The sequence below is a fragment of the Drosophila santomea genome, chromosome 2L (assembly GCF_016746245.2).
Source record: "Drosophila santomea strain STO CAGO 1482 chromosome 2L, Prin_Dsan_1.1, whole genome shotgun sequence".
Classification (NCBI taxonomy): Eukaryota; Metazoa; Arthropoda; class Insecta; order Diptera; family Drosophilidae; genus Drosophila; species Drosophila santomea.
The window spans coordinates 19259402-19275107 of record NC_053016.2 but is presented as its reverse complement, the minus strand read 5'-3'; the positions used below and the strand labels follow the sequence as shown (position 1 = coordinate 19275107).

Below are 15706 nucleotides of genomic sequence, written 5' to 3'. Positions count from 1 at the left end.
GACCGTAGGCTGCAAAGGACAAAACCCGCAGATAGAAAAATTCATCGATTACATAGAGTCACTACGATACTTGGGGTTTTTGTGCTTTATAGCACTACATTTGCCATTCCTAAAGCGCCACCTATCTGTTGAGTGCAAATATTTACCAACACGCCATCTGATCCATTTCGCCGTGAAAGTTTGCTCAGTATTATGAATTTGCTTTTCGCCGCAAAATTTGCTCACGTTTTTTGAGTTTGCTTTGCTCCGTCTGAATTCGCCTTTCTGTAAAATTGGTTTCCAATTTTTTTAGCAAATAAAACAACCCTAAAGAATATCAAAAGTATGACCAGCCAACGACAATACACTAAAAAATACCCCATCGTCTGAAACCATTTTCATAATATTTACCGTCGCACTGCATTAAATTATTTAATTGAATACCCATTTGATCGGCACTTTCAATCACAAGAAGCATTTTTCGAATAGAACGAAGGCCGGAGAATGTAAAAATGTTAAATTACATCAAAAGGCACGCCAGTGAGTCAAACGATTCGAAGAAATTTCGCTGCTGTTTTCACCCAACTCCCCTTCCCTGCTTCGTCTTTCTCCTCTTCTTCTTCTGTTGACACCAATTACATTTGTTTTCGTTGATTTTATTTAGGCCGACGTCGCAGCAGCCAAGATGCCACGGATGCCAGTTGTGGCCAAATGCCAGCGTATGATGTGGACTCCCCCGACGGAGCTGCAGATGGAGCCATGGCTGACAAACGCCACTCGCTGCGCTCCACAACCAGTTTCTGCGACGAAGTGTTCCTAGAAGCGGAGGAGGAGAGGGGCGTGGGATCTGCCGGAGGAGGAGGCCCCTCCGATGGCATCAGTCTCGCCAGCAACGATGGTAATTACCTCATTTCCCATTGTTCAATTGCTCATCACGTTGGCACCTTTGAATCGCTTTTGATGTGCTTGGTACGATAAGCAAATCCCAGGTTTATTCCTGGCTTCTCAGGAGAAAACATAGATAACATTATGGTAAATTCATGATCGTAAAATGTTTGAAAAAAATTCCAATCATTTATCTTAAAATCTCGATTTGTGTTCCAACATATTTAACACTCACATACAATAAATGAATACAGATGATCTTTATCAGACGCTTGTTGTAACAGACCCTGACTTTTTGATTGGCATTTAGGTTTATATACCATTTTCCGTATAAGCAATCAATAGAGAAACTCATAACTTTTGTTTTTTCCCAGACATTTTCACCTACATCTCACGCCTCTCCATGAATCTCGCTTCCATCGTCAACGATCCGAACTGCCTGAGCTTCTTTGTTCAGTATCTGGACACCCGACAGGCGCTGCCGCTGATCAAATTCTACTTAGACATTGAAAACTTTAAGCGGGCGGCGCTTACGCAAGAAAAGGAGGAGCCCGAGGACCCTTCTCGGAAGGAAATGGAAAGATCTTCTCCGCACAAAGATGACAAAGATGTACCTGAATTGAAGACGCTGTGCGATCTGTCCATGCGCAAACCCCTCACAGACGACGAGAAGAGCCGCATTTATGCAGAGACGAACAAACAAATCAATAGACAAAAGTCTGGGACGGAATGTGTGATGAACTCCGAACTATCGCGGGCTAGCATCAGCGATGCCATTGCCATATACCAAAAATATCTGATAGTGAACGCCAGCCTGCAAGTGGAGCTGCCCATCGTCATCCTCGCGCATATATCGCTGCTCCTTTGTGGAAGGGATAATTCCGAGTGTAGCAAACCAATCCCGGCCAACTGCTTTGACGAAGCTAGAGAGTTTGTGCTGGAGCAACTGGAGCGGGATCATGTGCAGGGATTTTTGCAAAGCGGCTACTACTCTACATACTGTTTGGAGTTGATCGAGGGCGGATCTATAAATATCTACGACGTCTTGAACAGCGAACTGGCTTTGTTCTATTTTACCGAGTACCTGGAACAGCGACAAGAACGGGAATGCCTGGAGTTCTGGATCACCGGCATTAACTTCCGCAAGAGCTTTGCTTCTGGCGAAGAGAAGGAGGAGGATCGCCAGGCCGCACAAAGCGATGCCATGATCATATACGACAAATACTTCTCCCTCCAATCCGAGTGCCGTCTATGGATGTCCCAGAAGCTTCGCTCACGAGTGGAACAAGCAATCTGTGCCCCAGGGGAACAGTGGCAAGCCTTCGATTTGGCCCTCTTGGTAACGGCCAAATATTTGGAGCAAAAGTATTTCGCTGACTTTCTTAAGTCGCACATCTTTGACAACTACGTGAATGAACTGAAGGTTAAGAGAGGTTTGTTCGGATATATCAACTTGTGTATTAAATTTGCACTAACCCAAGCTTACTGTTTATTATTTAGATATTTCCACCCCTCATCCGAATCTCCAAAAAAAGCTGAGCCTGAGAAGAGCTGCGAAATCCTCCAACGCCCAACAGCGACATCGAAAAACTCTATCCATGTCCGACTGCACGCACATTTCTCAGCACAACACACTGCTGGCTTCCATGGATCAAGCGCCGTCAAAAACAGCGATAAATCACCAGTCTGGAAATCTCAACATCGATGCTAGGCAGCTGACGAATCCCCAACTGTTGTGGCAGCGTCCTACGGGCGCACTAAAATTCGGGTTTGTTAACTCATTGGGACGCTATGAGCGGGACTTTGAGGCCGTGGATGCTGTGGCCCTAAAATCGCAACCGTGGTCACTGAGTGTCAGCGGAAACAAGCTTAAAAATGCTATGCGAAAGCTGGTGAACCTGCCGGAGGATAATGTGCAAGAGGAGATTGCTTGGCAGGTTGCCGAAATGATTGTAAGGGATGTTACGAGTGTCACTCTTAGTGGCAAGACTCTCCCCCGGGCCTGATGTGCCTAACCATCACGGAATTTATTTCTTACTTATTCTCATTTATAAAATTACTTTTTACGCCCAAATCAAAGCGAGAATCTCCCCAACATGTGCACAAAATTAAGTCGCAACAGAAGCTCTCTAGTACGCTCTCTTATGTACATATTGTGTTGAACAAATCAACCATTTTTTCTTTAACTTATTTTAATTATTGCTATGGGCTTTGAAAGCGCATTATTAACTAAACTATCGCTCGCTCATTTGTTATTTACAGCAACAAACCACAAAAGAAAAACAGAAACATAAGCTAAGTTACTTCATTCCGTTTTAATATGATTAAATAATTGTATTAAACAATGTATATGAATATGAATATTTTTGCATACTGATACAAAACCAAGGAAAATTTATTGTTATTAATAAACTTTTTCAGTAACCACACTTCTCATTTGTTATTATTTTGTATTTTCTTTGTGAATTAAAGCATAAGCAATCCACATATTTATCCGATGTGGCTTTAACTGTCACAAAATTAAATCAATCTTCAGCTGGCTACCGCTCTGGAAGCTCTGGAGGCTCTGGGGAAGAACCTTGAGCGTGTGGAGCAGGAGCCGACGGAGGCGTCCAATGGCAATCTGGAGGAGCAAGTCCGCGAGCTCACGGATTACAATTTGCGGGTCAAAAACCTTAATACTCAGCGTCGTCTCATCCTAGACCAGTTGCAGGGGAAAGAAACTGGCGAACTCCTGATCATCACAGATCTCGATGCGGGCGTTAAAAAAATCAATCAACGTATGGATGGTTGAGGACGTGCTTCATTTGCCTGTTGCCCTCGACGCACAATGGAATACATCGCCTGGTCTCGCTCCGTTGTGGCCATTTGTTTGGGAGCAGCTGCATTCACATGGCCATTCGACGGTACCATCGCTGCCCAATCTGCATGCGTAGTTTTTCGTCCCATTAATTCGAATCTTCCAATTTTTGCGTTTTCATTGAAGTTTTAATATGTAACATCATGGTTGATGTTCATTCAAAATTCAAGTAAACATAAAACACCTTTTCTGAGAAAAAACTATATTTCTTAAAAAAAGAAAATCGTTTAAATTATTAGTAATTGCTACTAGCCAAGCGCCATAAATTTTATATTTATATGTGTAAAGTGAAAACTTGAAACACAACATAAAATATAATACATCATATCATTTAATTTTTTATTTTCATCTTATCAACATCGTAAAATTATTTCACATTTTCACTTTCCCCATTAAGTCTTTCTAAGATAAACTGAAACTAGAATGGATTTGAACTAGGCCACATTATCTTCGGGCATTTCACCCGATTCACTGAACCAACGCAGGATGCGCAACATCGTTTTGGCGGAGTAGAGGCAAAATGGATACTCGTTAAAACACAGCTCCGTGGAGCCCCGTAAGGCCAATCCTCGGCTGAAGGCGCGACCAATCTTGGCCGGAGCCAGCTCCAGAGATGACTCCAGATAATCCATGAGCAATTCAGCCTCCGGAACTTTCGCTTCGGCTCCGGACATCAGTTGACATATCAAGGATTGCAAGCACTCGAAGGGATCCCTTGATAGGATCCTCTTCCAATCGACGGCAGGATGTGTCCTGTGATCCAGGCCTCCTACGGAGCCACCTCTGTCGCCTCTGCCGCCTCTGCCACCATTCCCCCCTCCCGAATCTTGGGTTCTTCGCACCCAACCGAGTTCATGATTAAGACTGGCCTCTCTTCTGCTCCGGAATAAATTTAGAGCCCCGCTGGCTTGTTGGATGGGTGCAATAACCTGTTGGATCGGTTGAGCGGCCATTCCGGCCAGTTGGGTTATTCCGCGAATGGGTCGGATCTTCACCCAATCTTGGGCCAGTAGATGCATCATGTACATGGCTCCCAGGCCGGTGGCGGCTAAGAGCACAACTCTAAGGGTTGTGTTACAATAAGAACTGTGTTAAATTTGATTAAAATCATTTGGGTTTAGAAACAATATATTTAATTTGTGATTTTAAAACGGGACGGCTTATATTGAAAATTAATATTCTTCGCATTTCACCGAATCTTTAAACAAATTAGTTATACGATTAATGTTAGTTTGGTTAACTGAATTTAAACACGCACAATACAAAAATTCAACGACTTTACAACTTTTCACTTAAATATGTATGTACAATGTTAAGATCCCTGCCACTTTGTCACTGCGCTCACCTGAAACCCATTCTTTAGATTGAATTGCAGTCCTGTCACGTCTTCGCAGCTCGGACGCCAGTCTTCAAATGGGCGAACTCCGCGAGTGTGGAGCCGTGTTAAAGCCCCAATTGGATGCCAAAAATCGATGGCAGCTCCACTTTGATCGTCCAAAACAACAAAATCCCCACACCCAAGCCCCGATCTCCGATCCCCAGAAACCGGAACCAGCTGACTTATCATCAAAACAAAGTCCATCCCGCCGCTTTCCGCAATGGCAATGGCGATGGCGATGGCAATGGCGATGGCGGTGGCGATGACATAATAGCCTCATCCAGTCGAGTTGTCCAGGCAGCTTCTGCTCCTCCTCCGTTTCCTTACTTTTCTCTTTCCCAACATCTCCATTTATTTTCCCTTTCATTTCGAGCAAACGAGTTTTTTTTCTGTTTGCGTTTTCGCGGTTTTCTGAACGCAACAAGTTTTCCTCGACTTTGGCGGCGATGGTGATCCAGTGGTTTTGGTAGCGTTGTCCATGACCATAAATGTCGGTGGTTAGCTGCAATTTATCCCCGAGGAAAATGCAGTTTAACTATCCACAAGGCAGTGGGTCAGAAGGGTGAAGATTTGGGTCTTTAGGGCTAAAGTTGTTTTGCTATAGTCCCTCAGCGAATTCCGAAAAATCCTTTTTACATTTATAACGAGCGAGAACGCTATATAGAGTTTACGGACTATTGGATATAAATATTTCAAATAAATTAAGTTCTACAAACAATCCTACTCCATCGCTTAGTAGGGTATACTAGAGTACTTGATGGAATAGGTAATTGATTTATGGTCAAGATCACTAGCCGTAATCGATATAGCAAAAGAATTTGCAGTTTTTTTCTAGCACTCACACTTGCTGAGTAACGGGTATCTGATATTCGATCAGCTCGAGTTAGGCATTCTCGCTTGCTTTAATTTGAGGAATGTCGAAGTCTTGATATTTTGGGCTTCTATTCAACATTCTTCAAAAAGAAATTAAAGGACATGTAATTACTTATGATCAAGCATATATACATAAAAATAATTAGCCCAGAACATTCACATATACAATTTGGTGACTTCCATTTCTCACAACTATCACGCTTGAGATAACTTTAAAAGGCAAATCAAACATGAGGAAAAGCTTTTCACAAGACCTCTATAAAAGCGACGCCCAACCAGCTGAGCGGATTCAGTCGATTTGAGTGAACGTCAGGAGCGGGATCGAACTCCAGACTAAGTCTCCAGGAAACAGTGGATACCAACTTACCAACTCGAAACTCAAGATTGCGTAACTGGGAAAAGTGAAAGCAAGCAAAATACATGTTTTATGCGGTGATCTGGATTTTCTGTGCCACTCTGTTGGCCATCTGGTTTGGAGCAGTTCGAAAGCCCAAGCGGTTTCCTCCAGGACCTTGTTGGTATCCGGTTGTAGGAAGTGCCCTGCAGGTTTTTCAACTACGTTGTCGCCTTGGAATGTTTTGCAAGGTGATCGACGTGTTAGCCAAGCAGTACGTGAATCCTTATGGGTTCTTCGGCCTCAAGATTGGCAAGGATAAGGTGGTGATAGCCTATACGAGCGATGCCATCTGTGAAATGATGACCAACGAAGATATTGACGGCCGTCCCGATGGTATATTTTATCGTCTAAGAACCTTCAATTCCCGGTTGGGAGTACTTTTAACCGACGGTGAAATGTGGGTGGAGCAGCGTAGATTCATTCTGAGACATCTGAAGAACTTTGGCTTTGCCAGAAGTGGCATGATGGATATAGTGCATAATGAGGCAACGTGCTTGCTGCAGGACTTAAAGGACAAGGTGCTGAAGTCAGGAGGAATGCAGGCGAGGATTGAAATGCACGACCTAACGAGTGTTTATGTTTTGAACACTCTCTGGTGCATGCTGAGTGGTAGAAGATATGAACCTGGTTCTCTGGAGATTACGGAATTGCTGGAGACCTTTTTTGAGCTCTTTAAAAACATCGATATGGTGGGTGCTCTATTCAGCCACTTTCCGCTGCTTCGATTCATAGCTCCGGACTTCTCTGGCTACAATGGTTTCGTGGAGAGTCATAGATCCTTGTATTCCTTTATGAGCAAAGAGATCGAGCTGCATCGCTTGACATATAAGAACTACGACGAACCAAGAGATCTGATGGATTCGTATCTCCGTGCCCAGGACGAGGGAAACGATGATAAGGGAATGTTCAGTGATGAGAGTCTCCTAGCCATTTGCTTGGATATGTTCTTGGCTGGGTCCGAGACCACGAACAAGAGTCTGGGCTTTTGTTTTATGCACCTGGTTCTGCAGCCTAAAATCCAGGAGAGAGCTTTTCAGGAAATCAAGGAGGTAGTCGGTCTGGAGCGCATACCCGAGTGGTCCCGCGATCGCTCCAATTTGCCATACTGCGAAGCTATTACATTGGAGGCGGTTAGGATGTTCATGCTCCACACTTTTGGCATACCGCATCGAGCCGTGTGCGATACTCGATTGTCGGGATATGAAATTCCAAAGGACACTATGGTCATAGCCTGTTTTAGGGGAATGCTGATCAACCCAGTTGACTTTCCGGATCCTGAGACATTCAATCCTGACAGATACCTTTGCAATGGCCATCTGCAACTACCAAAAGCCTTCAACCCCTTTGGATTCGGACGTCATCGCTGCATGGGAGACCTGTTGGGGCGACAGAATCTGTTTATGTTCACGACTACAGTGCTACAAAACTTTAAAATGGTGGCCATTCCTGGTCAGGTGCCGGAGGAGGTGCCGCTCGAGGGAGCCACCGCTGCGGTGAAGCCATATGACATCATGTTGGTGGCTAGAGAGCAGGAATAGGGATTATGGCGTTTAATTTAAACTTCGCTCGACACGGATTGGGGTTTACAATAATATTGAATCATCCTCCATTTTCCGTTTGAATTGAAATATAGGTTGCGTTTTTCTTACAACATGTTAAGCCTATTTTTTAGAATTTATGGAATGGACTGAAAAAAAAAGATCAATTACAGCCCCTTGCACTTTCTTCGCGTTCAATAAAATATAAATCAGTATATATTACACAATTTATGTTTACATTCTCTAATTAAACATTTAATTATCAATATCATTATAATTATTATTGTTCATCTGGTTGTTGATTTGTAGTCTACGAAGTTTTCACTTAGTTCAATTCCACTCGGTTACTGAGCGATTCCAACAAAAGCATTTCTTTATGCGGTATATGCAATATACAAAAGAATGAATGAATATACAAAAATCTAGCGTACAAATAAATATTGCCACACAAATGTTCAGTTACACAATGGATTAGAATGCGAATGGGATTTGGCTTTCTCTTCTTCCGTTTGTTATTTAAAGCTATTTGTTTATATGCATACGCTATTGTTAATGGAAAACAATTGTTGCTCCTCGTCCTCGACATCTACGTATATAGTTATTTAAAAATTGTAATTTGTGTTCCGTTTTCGTTTTACTTAGGTTTTCTTGATTTTTCCTTTATAATTCTCACTCTGAGCCAGCCGCTTGACACTGGGCTTACATGATCTAGATTTGTGTATAAATATATGATCGTGTTCGTGTATATAATATTTGTAAAACTCTCAAAGCAAGCCAGCCAATTGCCAAAAAACATTCAACTTAGCTGCATTTCCAAGCACTTCTATTCGTAAAGTAAAACTGCATTTTGATTCGCGAAACTTAAGTATCTGCACCCGTGTGAATGTGGTGATATATATTTTAGAATAATATAAAAGTCGGTCTATATTACAATTAATGGTTGCTGCTGCACAAAACTTTCTTGGTCCGTAATTCCCCAACGAGAGGAAGAGTATGATTATTGATAACATTGATTGGTTAGGACTTAAGATTGTGACGATATGAAATAAATAAAAACAAGAGAGAACGCTATAGTCGAGTTCCCCGACTATCTGATACCCGTTACTCAGCTAGTGGAAGGGAGAAGGAGAGTCTTGAACACAGTTTTTGCCGGTTTGTAGGCGTTATAGTGGGCGTGGCAGAAAGTTTTTTGGCAAATCGATAGAAATTTACAAGACCAATACAAAAATGAAAAAATATCAAAACATTTTTCAAAAGTGTGGGCGTGACAGCTTTGGGCGGTTTGTGGGCGTTAGAGTGGGCGTGGCAAAAAGTTTTTTTGCAAATCGATAGAAATTTACAAGGCCAATACAAAAATGAAAAAATATTAAAACATTTTTCAAAAATGTGGGCGTGGCAGTTTTGGGCGGTTTGTGGGCGTTAGAGTGGGCGTGGCAACCTGAATCGACAAACTTGCGCTGCGTCTATGTCCCTGGAGTCTGTATACTTAATCTCAACTTTCTAGCTTTTGTAGTTCCTGAGATCTCGACGTTCATACGGACAGACGGACAGACGGACAGACGGACAGACGGACAGACAGACGGACAGACAGACGGACATGGCCAGATCGACTCGGCTACTGATCCTGATCAAGAATATATATACTTTATATGGTCGGAAACGCTTCCTTCTGCCTGTTACATACTTTTCAACGAATCTAGTATACCCTTTTACTCTACGAGTAACGGGTATAACGAGTGGGATAGGTTAAGGTCGATAGTATAGGTAGTCATCGAACCTTAGGACAATTTAAGCAACTTTTGACATAGAAATTAATTGTCGAATATCATGCCTTTGGTTTAATAAACTTGAATGCCAATAAAATATATTTCTTAAAATTTGAATATTACAAAATTTGTAAAAGATTTTAATATTTATTTTAAGTATGTATTTGGTTAAGGACTTTTTAGCTTAACGAATTGGATTTAATTTTACTTGTGTTTGCACAATGGTTATGGATTATCGTTTGGAATTAATATAGTAAACTGTTAAGCTGATATAGGCCTGTAATTTGTATTTCAAAATGTCATAAATCAACCATAGGTTTTCTCTCAAAGTAATCGACCGTTAAGGGCTAGGATATGTTCAGTTCAAAAGTTTAGAATCTAACGGGCGACTAGCAGCATTCGAATTTTGCGCAACATCAAACTGTGGGAAGCTGGCAAAGCTTCATTTCCCCTTCTTGTTACTGACATTGACGAAAGCCTAATGAAATTCCCTAAAACATTGCACCAGGTTCTCTCTGATTCAGATTTTCTGCCAGATCTATAAGGTTATCCCGCCTATTAATTTCTTCGCAATCCGAAGGTAGGCAACTGGTGGGCGCAACAGCAGGCCACGATATACAAGATGCCAAAAAAGAAGTTTAGCTTAGCTGTTTGCCGAGGAACCAGGTGCATTGTCTGTTCGTTACGGAAACGCTTCTCAATCTGGAAGGCTTGTGGCAGGGTTACCAGCGGCAGTAGGAACCACAGAGAGTACTTCAAGCCGAAGATGAAGAATAATGAGTAGGGTGCAAAGAGAAGCATTGCATACAGAACGTGAGATGCTGTACGCCCTATTAAAATGGCGAGCGTTACTATTCCAGCCCGGCGATCGTTGTCCGCATCTCTAGTGTTGTTGCTATGCAGGATTGCCTCTGTGTTGAGAGCCAAAGGAATTGCATAACCCATTGTTGTCCATTCGACATGACCCGTTTGTGACATAAAGGCAAAAAGCACCGAAATGGGTCCAAAGAGTATCAGTATTACCAGATCTCCAAGGGCAATGTACTTGAAACCGATGCCTCCAGTGTACAGGAAACTCGAGGACAATCCCCCAAAGTAGATCAGTGCCAGGTGCTCCATTTTTGCCGGACTGAGCACAGCCAGCAAAACAAAACCTCCGCAGCCAGCCATATACAGAATGGCGCCCAGCGATACCACCTGCAAATATGCAAAATATTTATTATTTATAATAAATGACTTATTTCATTGTCAGTTAATTAATTCCTATTATATATTAAACAAAATTGGGAGAAAATAAAATTCCATAAAATTATCCATTTTAAAAGTATTATTGTTTGACTACTCTCTAATATAAATGACCTTGATTTAAATTAGAACCTTGCTAATTGGTAACATATCATGATATTGTTTTCTCCTCCGAAACGATGTATGATTTCGGCACGTTTTTTTTCCGAACGTATATAAAAATAATTTAATTTCTTTTCATCTGAATGGTACACACATACTTAGACTGCTTTTTAGTTGTTTATAATTGTTTCTGTAGAACGGTACGTAATTTGAAAACTTTTTGCTTATTGAAGAAATATGAATTTAAAAATCACGTTTTGCCATTAAAGATACAAAAGAATTGCCAAGTCTCATCGCGAGTCTCTATGCATATAATGTGATTTTTCGGAATAAAGTGTTTGGAAATTAGGAATTTTAATGTACACGTCAAAAAAAAATCGAAAAATGTTTTGAAATTATTAAATATTGAATAATGTATGAAATAGGGAATAAGGAATCGGAGGTCTGCCGATATCGGGGTTTAAGTACCATTTTATTGAAAATCATTCAAATCTACTGAAGTATATGTATATTTTACTCTGATCTTGAACTTAGTTAGTTTTACTTTCCGAAAGACAAAACTGCACACTATTGGATTATTTAACCCATCCGTTCGAGTGCTCACCTCATCCTTGGTGAGTATATGGTCCACCAGCGTGCGGTCGTCGGCTTTCTGCTTGTCAATGCCCTTGATGAAGTCGAAGTAGGTGTTCACGACGTTGCCGGCGCAGTGGACGGTGACCACGGTAAAGGCGGTGAGGAAGAAGGTGGCCAGCGAAAACTCCTCCGCCCACTGGGAGCGGTAGGCTAGGGCTGAGCCGAGCAGCGTTGGAACCAGACTGGCGGACAGCGACCAGGGACGCAGAGCTAGGAGATAGGTTTTCAGTTTCATAAACGTTCCGGATGTGGATGAGTGTCCTGTTAGTCCCGTTAGTGCTACTCCGGCCCCTGCACCTGCTGCACGAGCACCAAAGACGGCTTCCACCTCTTCACCGTCCTCTATTTTGGTCTTGCCATTCCTGGACAAGTTGCCGTTGGGCAACAGCTGGCTGCTTGTAACCATTGCAAGCGGCACGGGATTACTGGCACTTTGCGGTGGAGCGAAACGAACTAGCCGTCGGGTATTCGTATTCGTCGGATTGTTTGACCTTGGTCACCTCCTCTCCAGAATTTGTTTACAAAAGCTTAAATATTCAATAGTTGGCTTTGGGATACCGGCACATGCGCTGCCTGCTCTCGATAATCGCTAATATTGTATACACAGCATCTTGCCAATGGGGAATGGATATATATTATCAGCGGGAGGAGGAGAGTTCAGGTGGTCGGGGTCCCGAAACCACGAAATTTCACCCGTGCAGCTCCCAGTTTCTCACGCTCTCTCTTCCTCTCTATCTTTTCCTCTACCGGTGCGACGATCGTTCTTTCTGGATGCTTCTCCTTTTCCGGCTGCGTCTTTGCTTCCGGCTGCCGATTCCAGGTTAATGGATTCCGGTGCAAATCAATTTAGCTGCGCTTTTACTTTTAGTTATTTTAATCAAACAAATCAACTGTCACGTCACTTCAGCGCAAAAATGAAAGAAGGTTACACTTTTTCGTTGAAGGTGGCAACGCCGAATTACTAGTACAGCCCTGGTTCTACTTACAGTTCTTACTCTAAATTTATAAATGAATGTAATCAGGAATATAAATATTTAATATTTACATTTATAACATTTAAGTGCATTTTAGTATAGAATATCTATATATATAAATGAATAGGATATATTAGCAACATGGAAAAAAGTTACTAACCAAAATATTACTTTTCCTTCAAAAACAGTAATTAAGCTAAATAGCTCATACCCACCTTAAAAATCCAAACACATTTAACCATATATAACAGTTTCATTTTCACCAGCTAGAGTTTCTACTGTACCGTTGCCGCCCTGGACCCAACCAGCTGATAGGCGTCTGAAGCAAAACATTGAACATTTATTTGTTGATTTCCATAAACTTGTATAAAAAGATGGACTATAATATCCACAAAATTTGTCGAGTTTGCCTGGAGGAACTGCATCCTGTAACTTCGATTTATAGCACAGATTTTGCTATGATGCCCTCCGTAATGTTGATGCAATGCGCAAAAATAAGAGTGGGTATTAAAAAGAAAATATTCGACTTCTAATTGGCATATACATATGTACATATGTACAAATTGTCTTAGGTTTTTAAAACCGATGGCCTACCTTCGGTGATCTGCAACAACTGTATTTACCGTCTGGGAGTAGCCTTCCACTTCAAGCAGGAATGCGAAAACAGCGATCTTCGGCTAAGGCAATATCTAGGCATTCTGGAGTCCTGGCGTCAGGATGCTGCCACAAACACGGACTTCGTACAGAAGACGATGCTTCCTCAGCGCGACAGCGATGAGGATGAGCCGGTGGATGCCAAAATAAGCAAGAGGCGGTCACGGTATCAAAGGAAGCCTCCAGAAGAACACAAAAAACGGGGGCCAAAACCTGTGCCAAAGATGCCTCACACCTGCTATGAGTGTCACAAAAGCTTCAAGTGCATTGCCCAACTAACACAGCATATAAGAACACATACGGGCGAGAAACCATACCAATGCAGCTTTTGCATCCAGAGATTCGCCCAGAAGTACAATCTCAAGGTCCACGAACGAACGCACACGGGCGACAAGCCTTTTCAGTGTGAGATCTGCTCCAAGCAGTTTTCGGCGCTAGGAAACTTTCAGGCGCACCAAAAGATTCATTTAGGAGTGCGAGATCAGGTATGCTCGCTCTGTCAGAAAGGTTTCTATACAGCCGGTGATCTCGCCAAGCACATGATAACCCATACGGGCATCAAAAACCACCACTGCGATGTCTGCGGCAAGGCTTTTAGCAGGCGAAGAGACATGCGGACGCATAAATTGAAACTTCATCCTTTGGAATCCAGTAGAAACCATGATATAGTGGACGATGATGATGATGAGGCTATAGACACGGATCCCGTGGGTCTGGATACCCTTGATCACGCCCATTTCAAGTGCCCGGATTGTGACAAGGCTTTTGATACGGCGGACAGCCTAAGTCTCCACTTCCGCACACATGCGGCAAATAATAATCTACTGAATTTGCCATTGCCTCCTGCACCGCCCATGTCGCATCACTACCATCACGATACACTGCATCATCTCGGACCACCGAATCCCGCCACACAAATGGGAATGGCTGCAATGGCTCACATGTTGGCTCCGCCGCCGCCTCCACCGCCAACGCCTAGTGAAGGGCGTTACACTATGCTACACCATACGGCAGCTCAAAGACTACATTACTAGAAAAAAAAAGCATTTTCTTTTAATTTATTACGTCGTCTCTATATTTTGATATTGAAAAATTGTTTTTAGTTTGTCTATATAAAATGGAATACTTTTTGTCATGTTTGCTTTAATATCTTTACAATAAATACATGTAGAAATTTGGCAAGCACAGCTTCTATAAAGACTATTACTTAAATGCAAGAACTAAAATCACTAAAACTCCTTGCGCATACTTGTCGCCGGCGATCGTCGATATAAAAATGTCATTGTTGTATAAACTAAGCTTGATTTGTGTTTTATGTAGATAAAAGTTGTAGTATTTCAATATTTGTTTGTTTGGTATTGGTATGCATCGTTGGTATCGGCTTGATCCAGTTTGAATATGTATATAAAAATCTCGAAAATCAATCAGAGAACTATTAGAAAATATTGCTTTTGACAACGGCCCGGATTGATTGATCCCAGAGATTAAAACATCTCTACTTGAGCTTGGCTTTAAGCCACTCCTCGGTGAGTTCGTCCAGTTCGCGTATTTCGTAGACGCGTGTGAGGTCCACTTCGCGCTGAAGGGCGCTCTTTGTGCAGGCGTACATCATCTGCAATTCGATCTGAAATAGATGAAAAAAATTATGAAATTTGAAGTATATTTAAATATTACTAGGTTCCCACCTGACTATCCCTTGGTGTATAGAATATAAAGCACATTGGGTACGAAATGCGCTGATCGTCATGCACCATCTTATATGTATATATGACATATCGGGGCTGATGTCCTGGCAATGTGTCCTGCAGTTCATCTACTGAGATATCGTCGATAAACTCGTCTAGTACTACAGATTGCTTCTCCCGGTCGACTTTCACTGCAAGGGACAATGGCGTGGTCTTACAAGCTACCTATGTATGTTACCATGGCAACCAAGTCTTACATATCAAAGCAGCATTATTTTTGCTCTTGCTGAATCGGAACTTCTTTAATTCCTCCAGAACTTCGTTGCTTATGTCGCATATCTGGTTATCACCCTGTTAAAATCGATATAATTAAATAATAAACGAAGACTCATAGTTATCTGGAAACAACAATCTTGGATTGAAAAACAAAAACAAAAACACGCCCACACTCTATTAGTCATGTTTTTATTTTGGTAATTAATTTCCATCCTCTTGTGCTTATCTTACCATTTTTTCAGCTCTAAAGTTAAGGATCTGTAAATAGTGCTGCTATATAGAATTTTTGGCAGTTAATTGTGGGAATGTAATATAACTCGTCCTTAAGGAATCGTTTGAATACTATGGTTTTTTCTGAGTTTTGTTTTGTTGTTCGTGCAGTGAGACCGTTCACTGAACGCCAAAAGATCACGAGCTGAATGAAAAATATCGTGAAGTGTTGTTAAACGAAATAACTA

General features: G+C 41.9%; 7 protein-coding genes across 7 annotated transcripts; 4 read left to right on the top strand and 3 right to left on the bottom strand.

Moving 5' to 3' along the window:
• The first annotated feature begins 357 nt into the window (after positions 1 to 357).
• LOC120458109 (A-kinase anchor protein 10, mitochondrial) lies at positions 358 to 3293 on the top strand. Its single transcript, XM_039645639.1, has 4 exons — positions 358 to 519; positions 644 to 877; positions 1239 to 2297; positions 2365 to 3293. The coding sequence occupies exons 1-4, from the start codon at positions 492 to 494 to the stop codon at positions 2868 to 2870; spliced, it is 1827 nt and encodes a 608-aa protein (XP_039501573.1). The 5' UTR covers positions 358 to 491; the 3' UTR covers positions 2871 to 3293.
• A 95-nt stretch (positions 3294 to 3388) lies between these two features.
• Positions 3389 to 3977, top strand: LOC120456384 (the record flags this gene model as incomplete). The annotated part of the gene is given in 2 exon segments (XM_039643594.1): positions 3389 to 3653; positions 3656 to 3977. Coding segments are annotated over 2 exon segments (426 nt in total), but the record flags the coding sequence as incomplete, so codon positions are not given.
• Positions 3978 to 4081: 104 nt separating this feature from the next.
• LOC120445489 lies at positions 4082 to 5210 on the bottom strand. The gene is made up of 2 exons (XM_039625938.1): positions 5070 to 5210; positions 4082 to 4786 (listed from the first exon to the last, which is right to left on the bottom strand). Exons 1-2 carry the CDS (start codon positions 5078 to 5080, stop codon positions 4159 to 4161), a joined length of 639 nt encoding a protein of 212 aa, XP_039481872.1. The 5' UTR covers positions 5081 to 5210; the 3' UTR covers positions 4082 to 4158.
• Positions 5211 to 6395: 1185 nt separating this feature from the next.
• LOC120445459 (probable cytochrome P450 303a1) lies at positions 6396 to 9076 on the top strand. The gene has a single exon (XM_039625907.2). The coding sequence runs from the start codon at positions 6396 to 6398 to the stop codon at positions 7908 to 7910; it is 1515 nt and encodes a 504-aa protein (XP_039481841.1). The 3' UTR covers positions 7911 to 9076.
• Positions 9077 to 9538: 462 nt separating this feature from the next.
• LOC120445478 (ubiA prenyltransferase domain-containing protein 1 homolog) lies at positions 9539 to 12582 on the bottom strand. Its single transcript, XM_039625928.2, has 2 exons — positions 11628 to 12582; positions 9539 to 10873 (listed from the first exon to the last, which is right to left on the bottom strand). Exons 1-2 carry the CDS (start codon positions 12063 to 12065, stop codon positions 10235 to 10237), a joined length of 1077 nt encoding a protein of 358 aa, XP_039481862.1. The 5' UTR covers positions 12066 to 12582; the 3' UTR covers positions 9539 to 10234.
• Positions 12583 to 12926: 344 nt separating this feature from the next.
• On the top strand, positions 12927 to 14324 carry LOC120445469 (zinc finger protein OZF). Its single transcript, XM_039625916.2, has 2 exons — positions 12927 to 13133; positions 13206 to 14324. Exons 1-2 carry the CDS (start codon positions 13008 to 13010, stop codon positions 14319 to 14321), a joined length of 1242 nt encoding a protein of 413 aa, XP_039481850.1. The 5' UTR covers positions 12927 to 13007; the 3' UTR covers positions 14322 to 14324.
• A 70-nt stretch (positions 14325 to 14394) lies between these two features.
• Positions 14395 to 15639, bottom strand: LOC120445498 (glia maturation factor beta). Its single transcript, XM_039625949.1, has 4 exons — positions 15480 to 15639; positions 15230 to 15323; positions 14973 to 15163; positions 14395 to 14911 (listed from the first exon to the last, which is right to left on the bottom strand). Exons 1-4 carry the CDS (start codon positions 15480 to 15482, stop codon positions 14783 to 14785), a joined length of 417 nt encoding a protein of 138 aa, XP_039481883.1. The 5' UTR covers positions 15483 to 15639; the 3' UTR covers positions 14395 to 14782.
• Between the last annotated feature and the right edge of the window lie 67 nt (positions 15640 to 15706).

Coding starts and splice junctions, on each gene's coding strand:
- LOC120458109 (XM_039645639.1), top strand. CDS start 492: ATGTTAAATTACATCAAAAGGCACGCCA. Junction 520..643: donor TTACATCAAAAGGCACGCCA/GTGAGTCAAACG, acceptor GATTTTATTTAG/GCCGACGTCGCAGCAGCCAA. Junction 878..1,238: donor CAGTCTCGCCAGCAACGATG/GTAATTACCTCA, acceptor GTTTTTTCCCAG/ACATTTTCACCTACATCTCA.
- LOC120445459 (XM_039625907.2), top strand. CDS start 6,396: ATGTTTTATGCGGTGATCTGGATTTTCTGTGCCACTCTGTTGGCCATC.
- LOC120445478 (XM_039625928.2), bottom strand. CDS start 12,065: ATGGTTACAAGCAGCCAGCTGTTGCCCAACGGCAACTTGTCCAGGAAT. Junction 10,874..11,627: donor ATATACTCACCAAGGATGAG/GTGAGCACTCGA, acceptor GCATATTTGCAG/GTGGTATCGCTGGGCGCCAT.
- LOC120445469 (XM_039625916.2), top strand. CDS start 13,008: ATGGACTATAATATCCACAAAATTTGTCGAGTTTGCCTGGAGGAACTG. Junction 13,134..13,205: donor TGCAATGCGCAAAAATAAGA/GTGGGTATTAAA, acceptor AAATTGTCTTAG/GTTTTTAAAACCGATGGCCT.
- LOC120445498 (XM_039625949.1), bottom strand. Junction 15,164..15,229: donor AAATAATGCTGCTTTGATAT/GTAAGACTTGGT, acceptor TGTCCCTTGCAG/TGAAAGTCGACCGGGAGAAG. Junction 14,912..14,972: donor ATACACCAAGGGATAGTCAG/GTGGGAACCTAG, acceptor CATCTATTTCAG/ATCGAATTGCAGATGATGTA.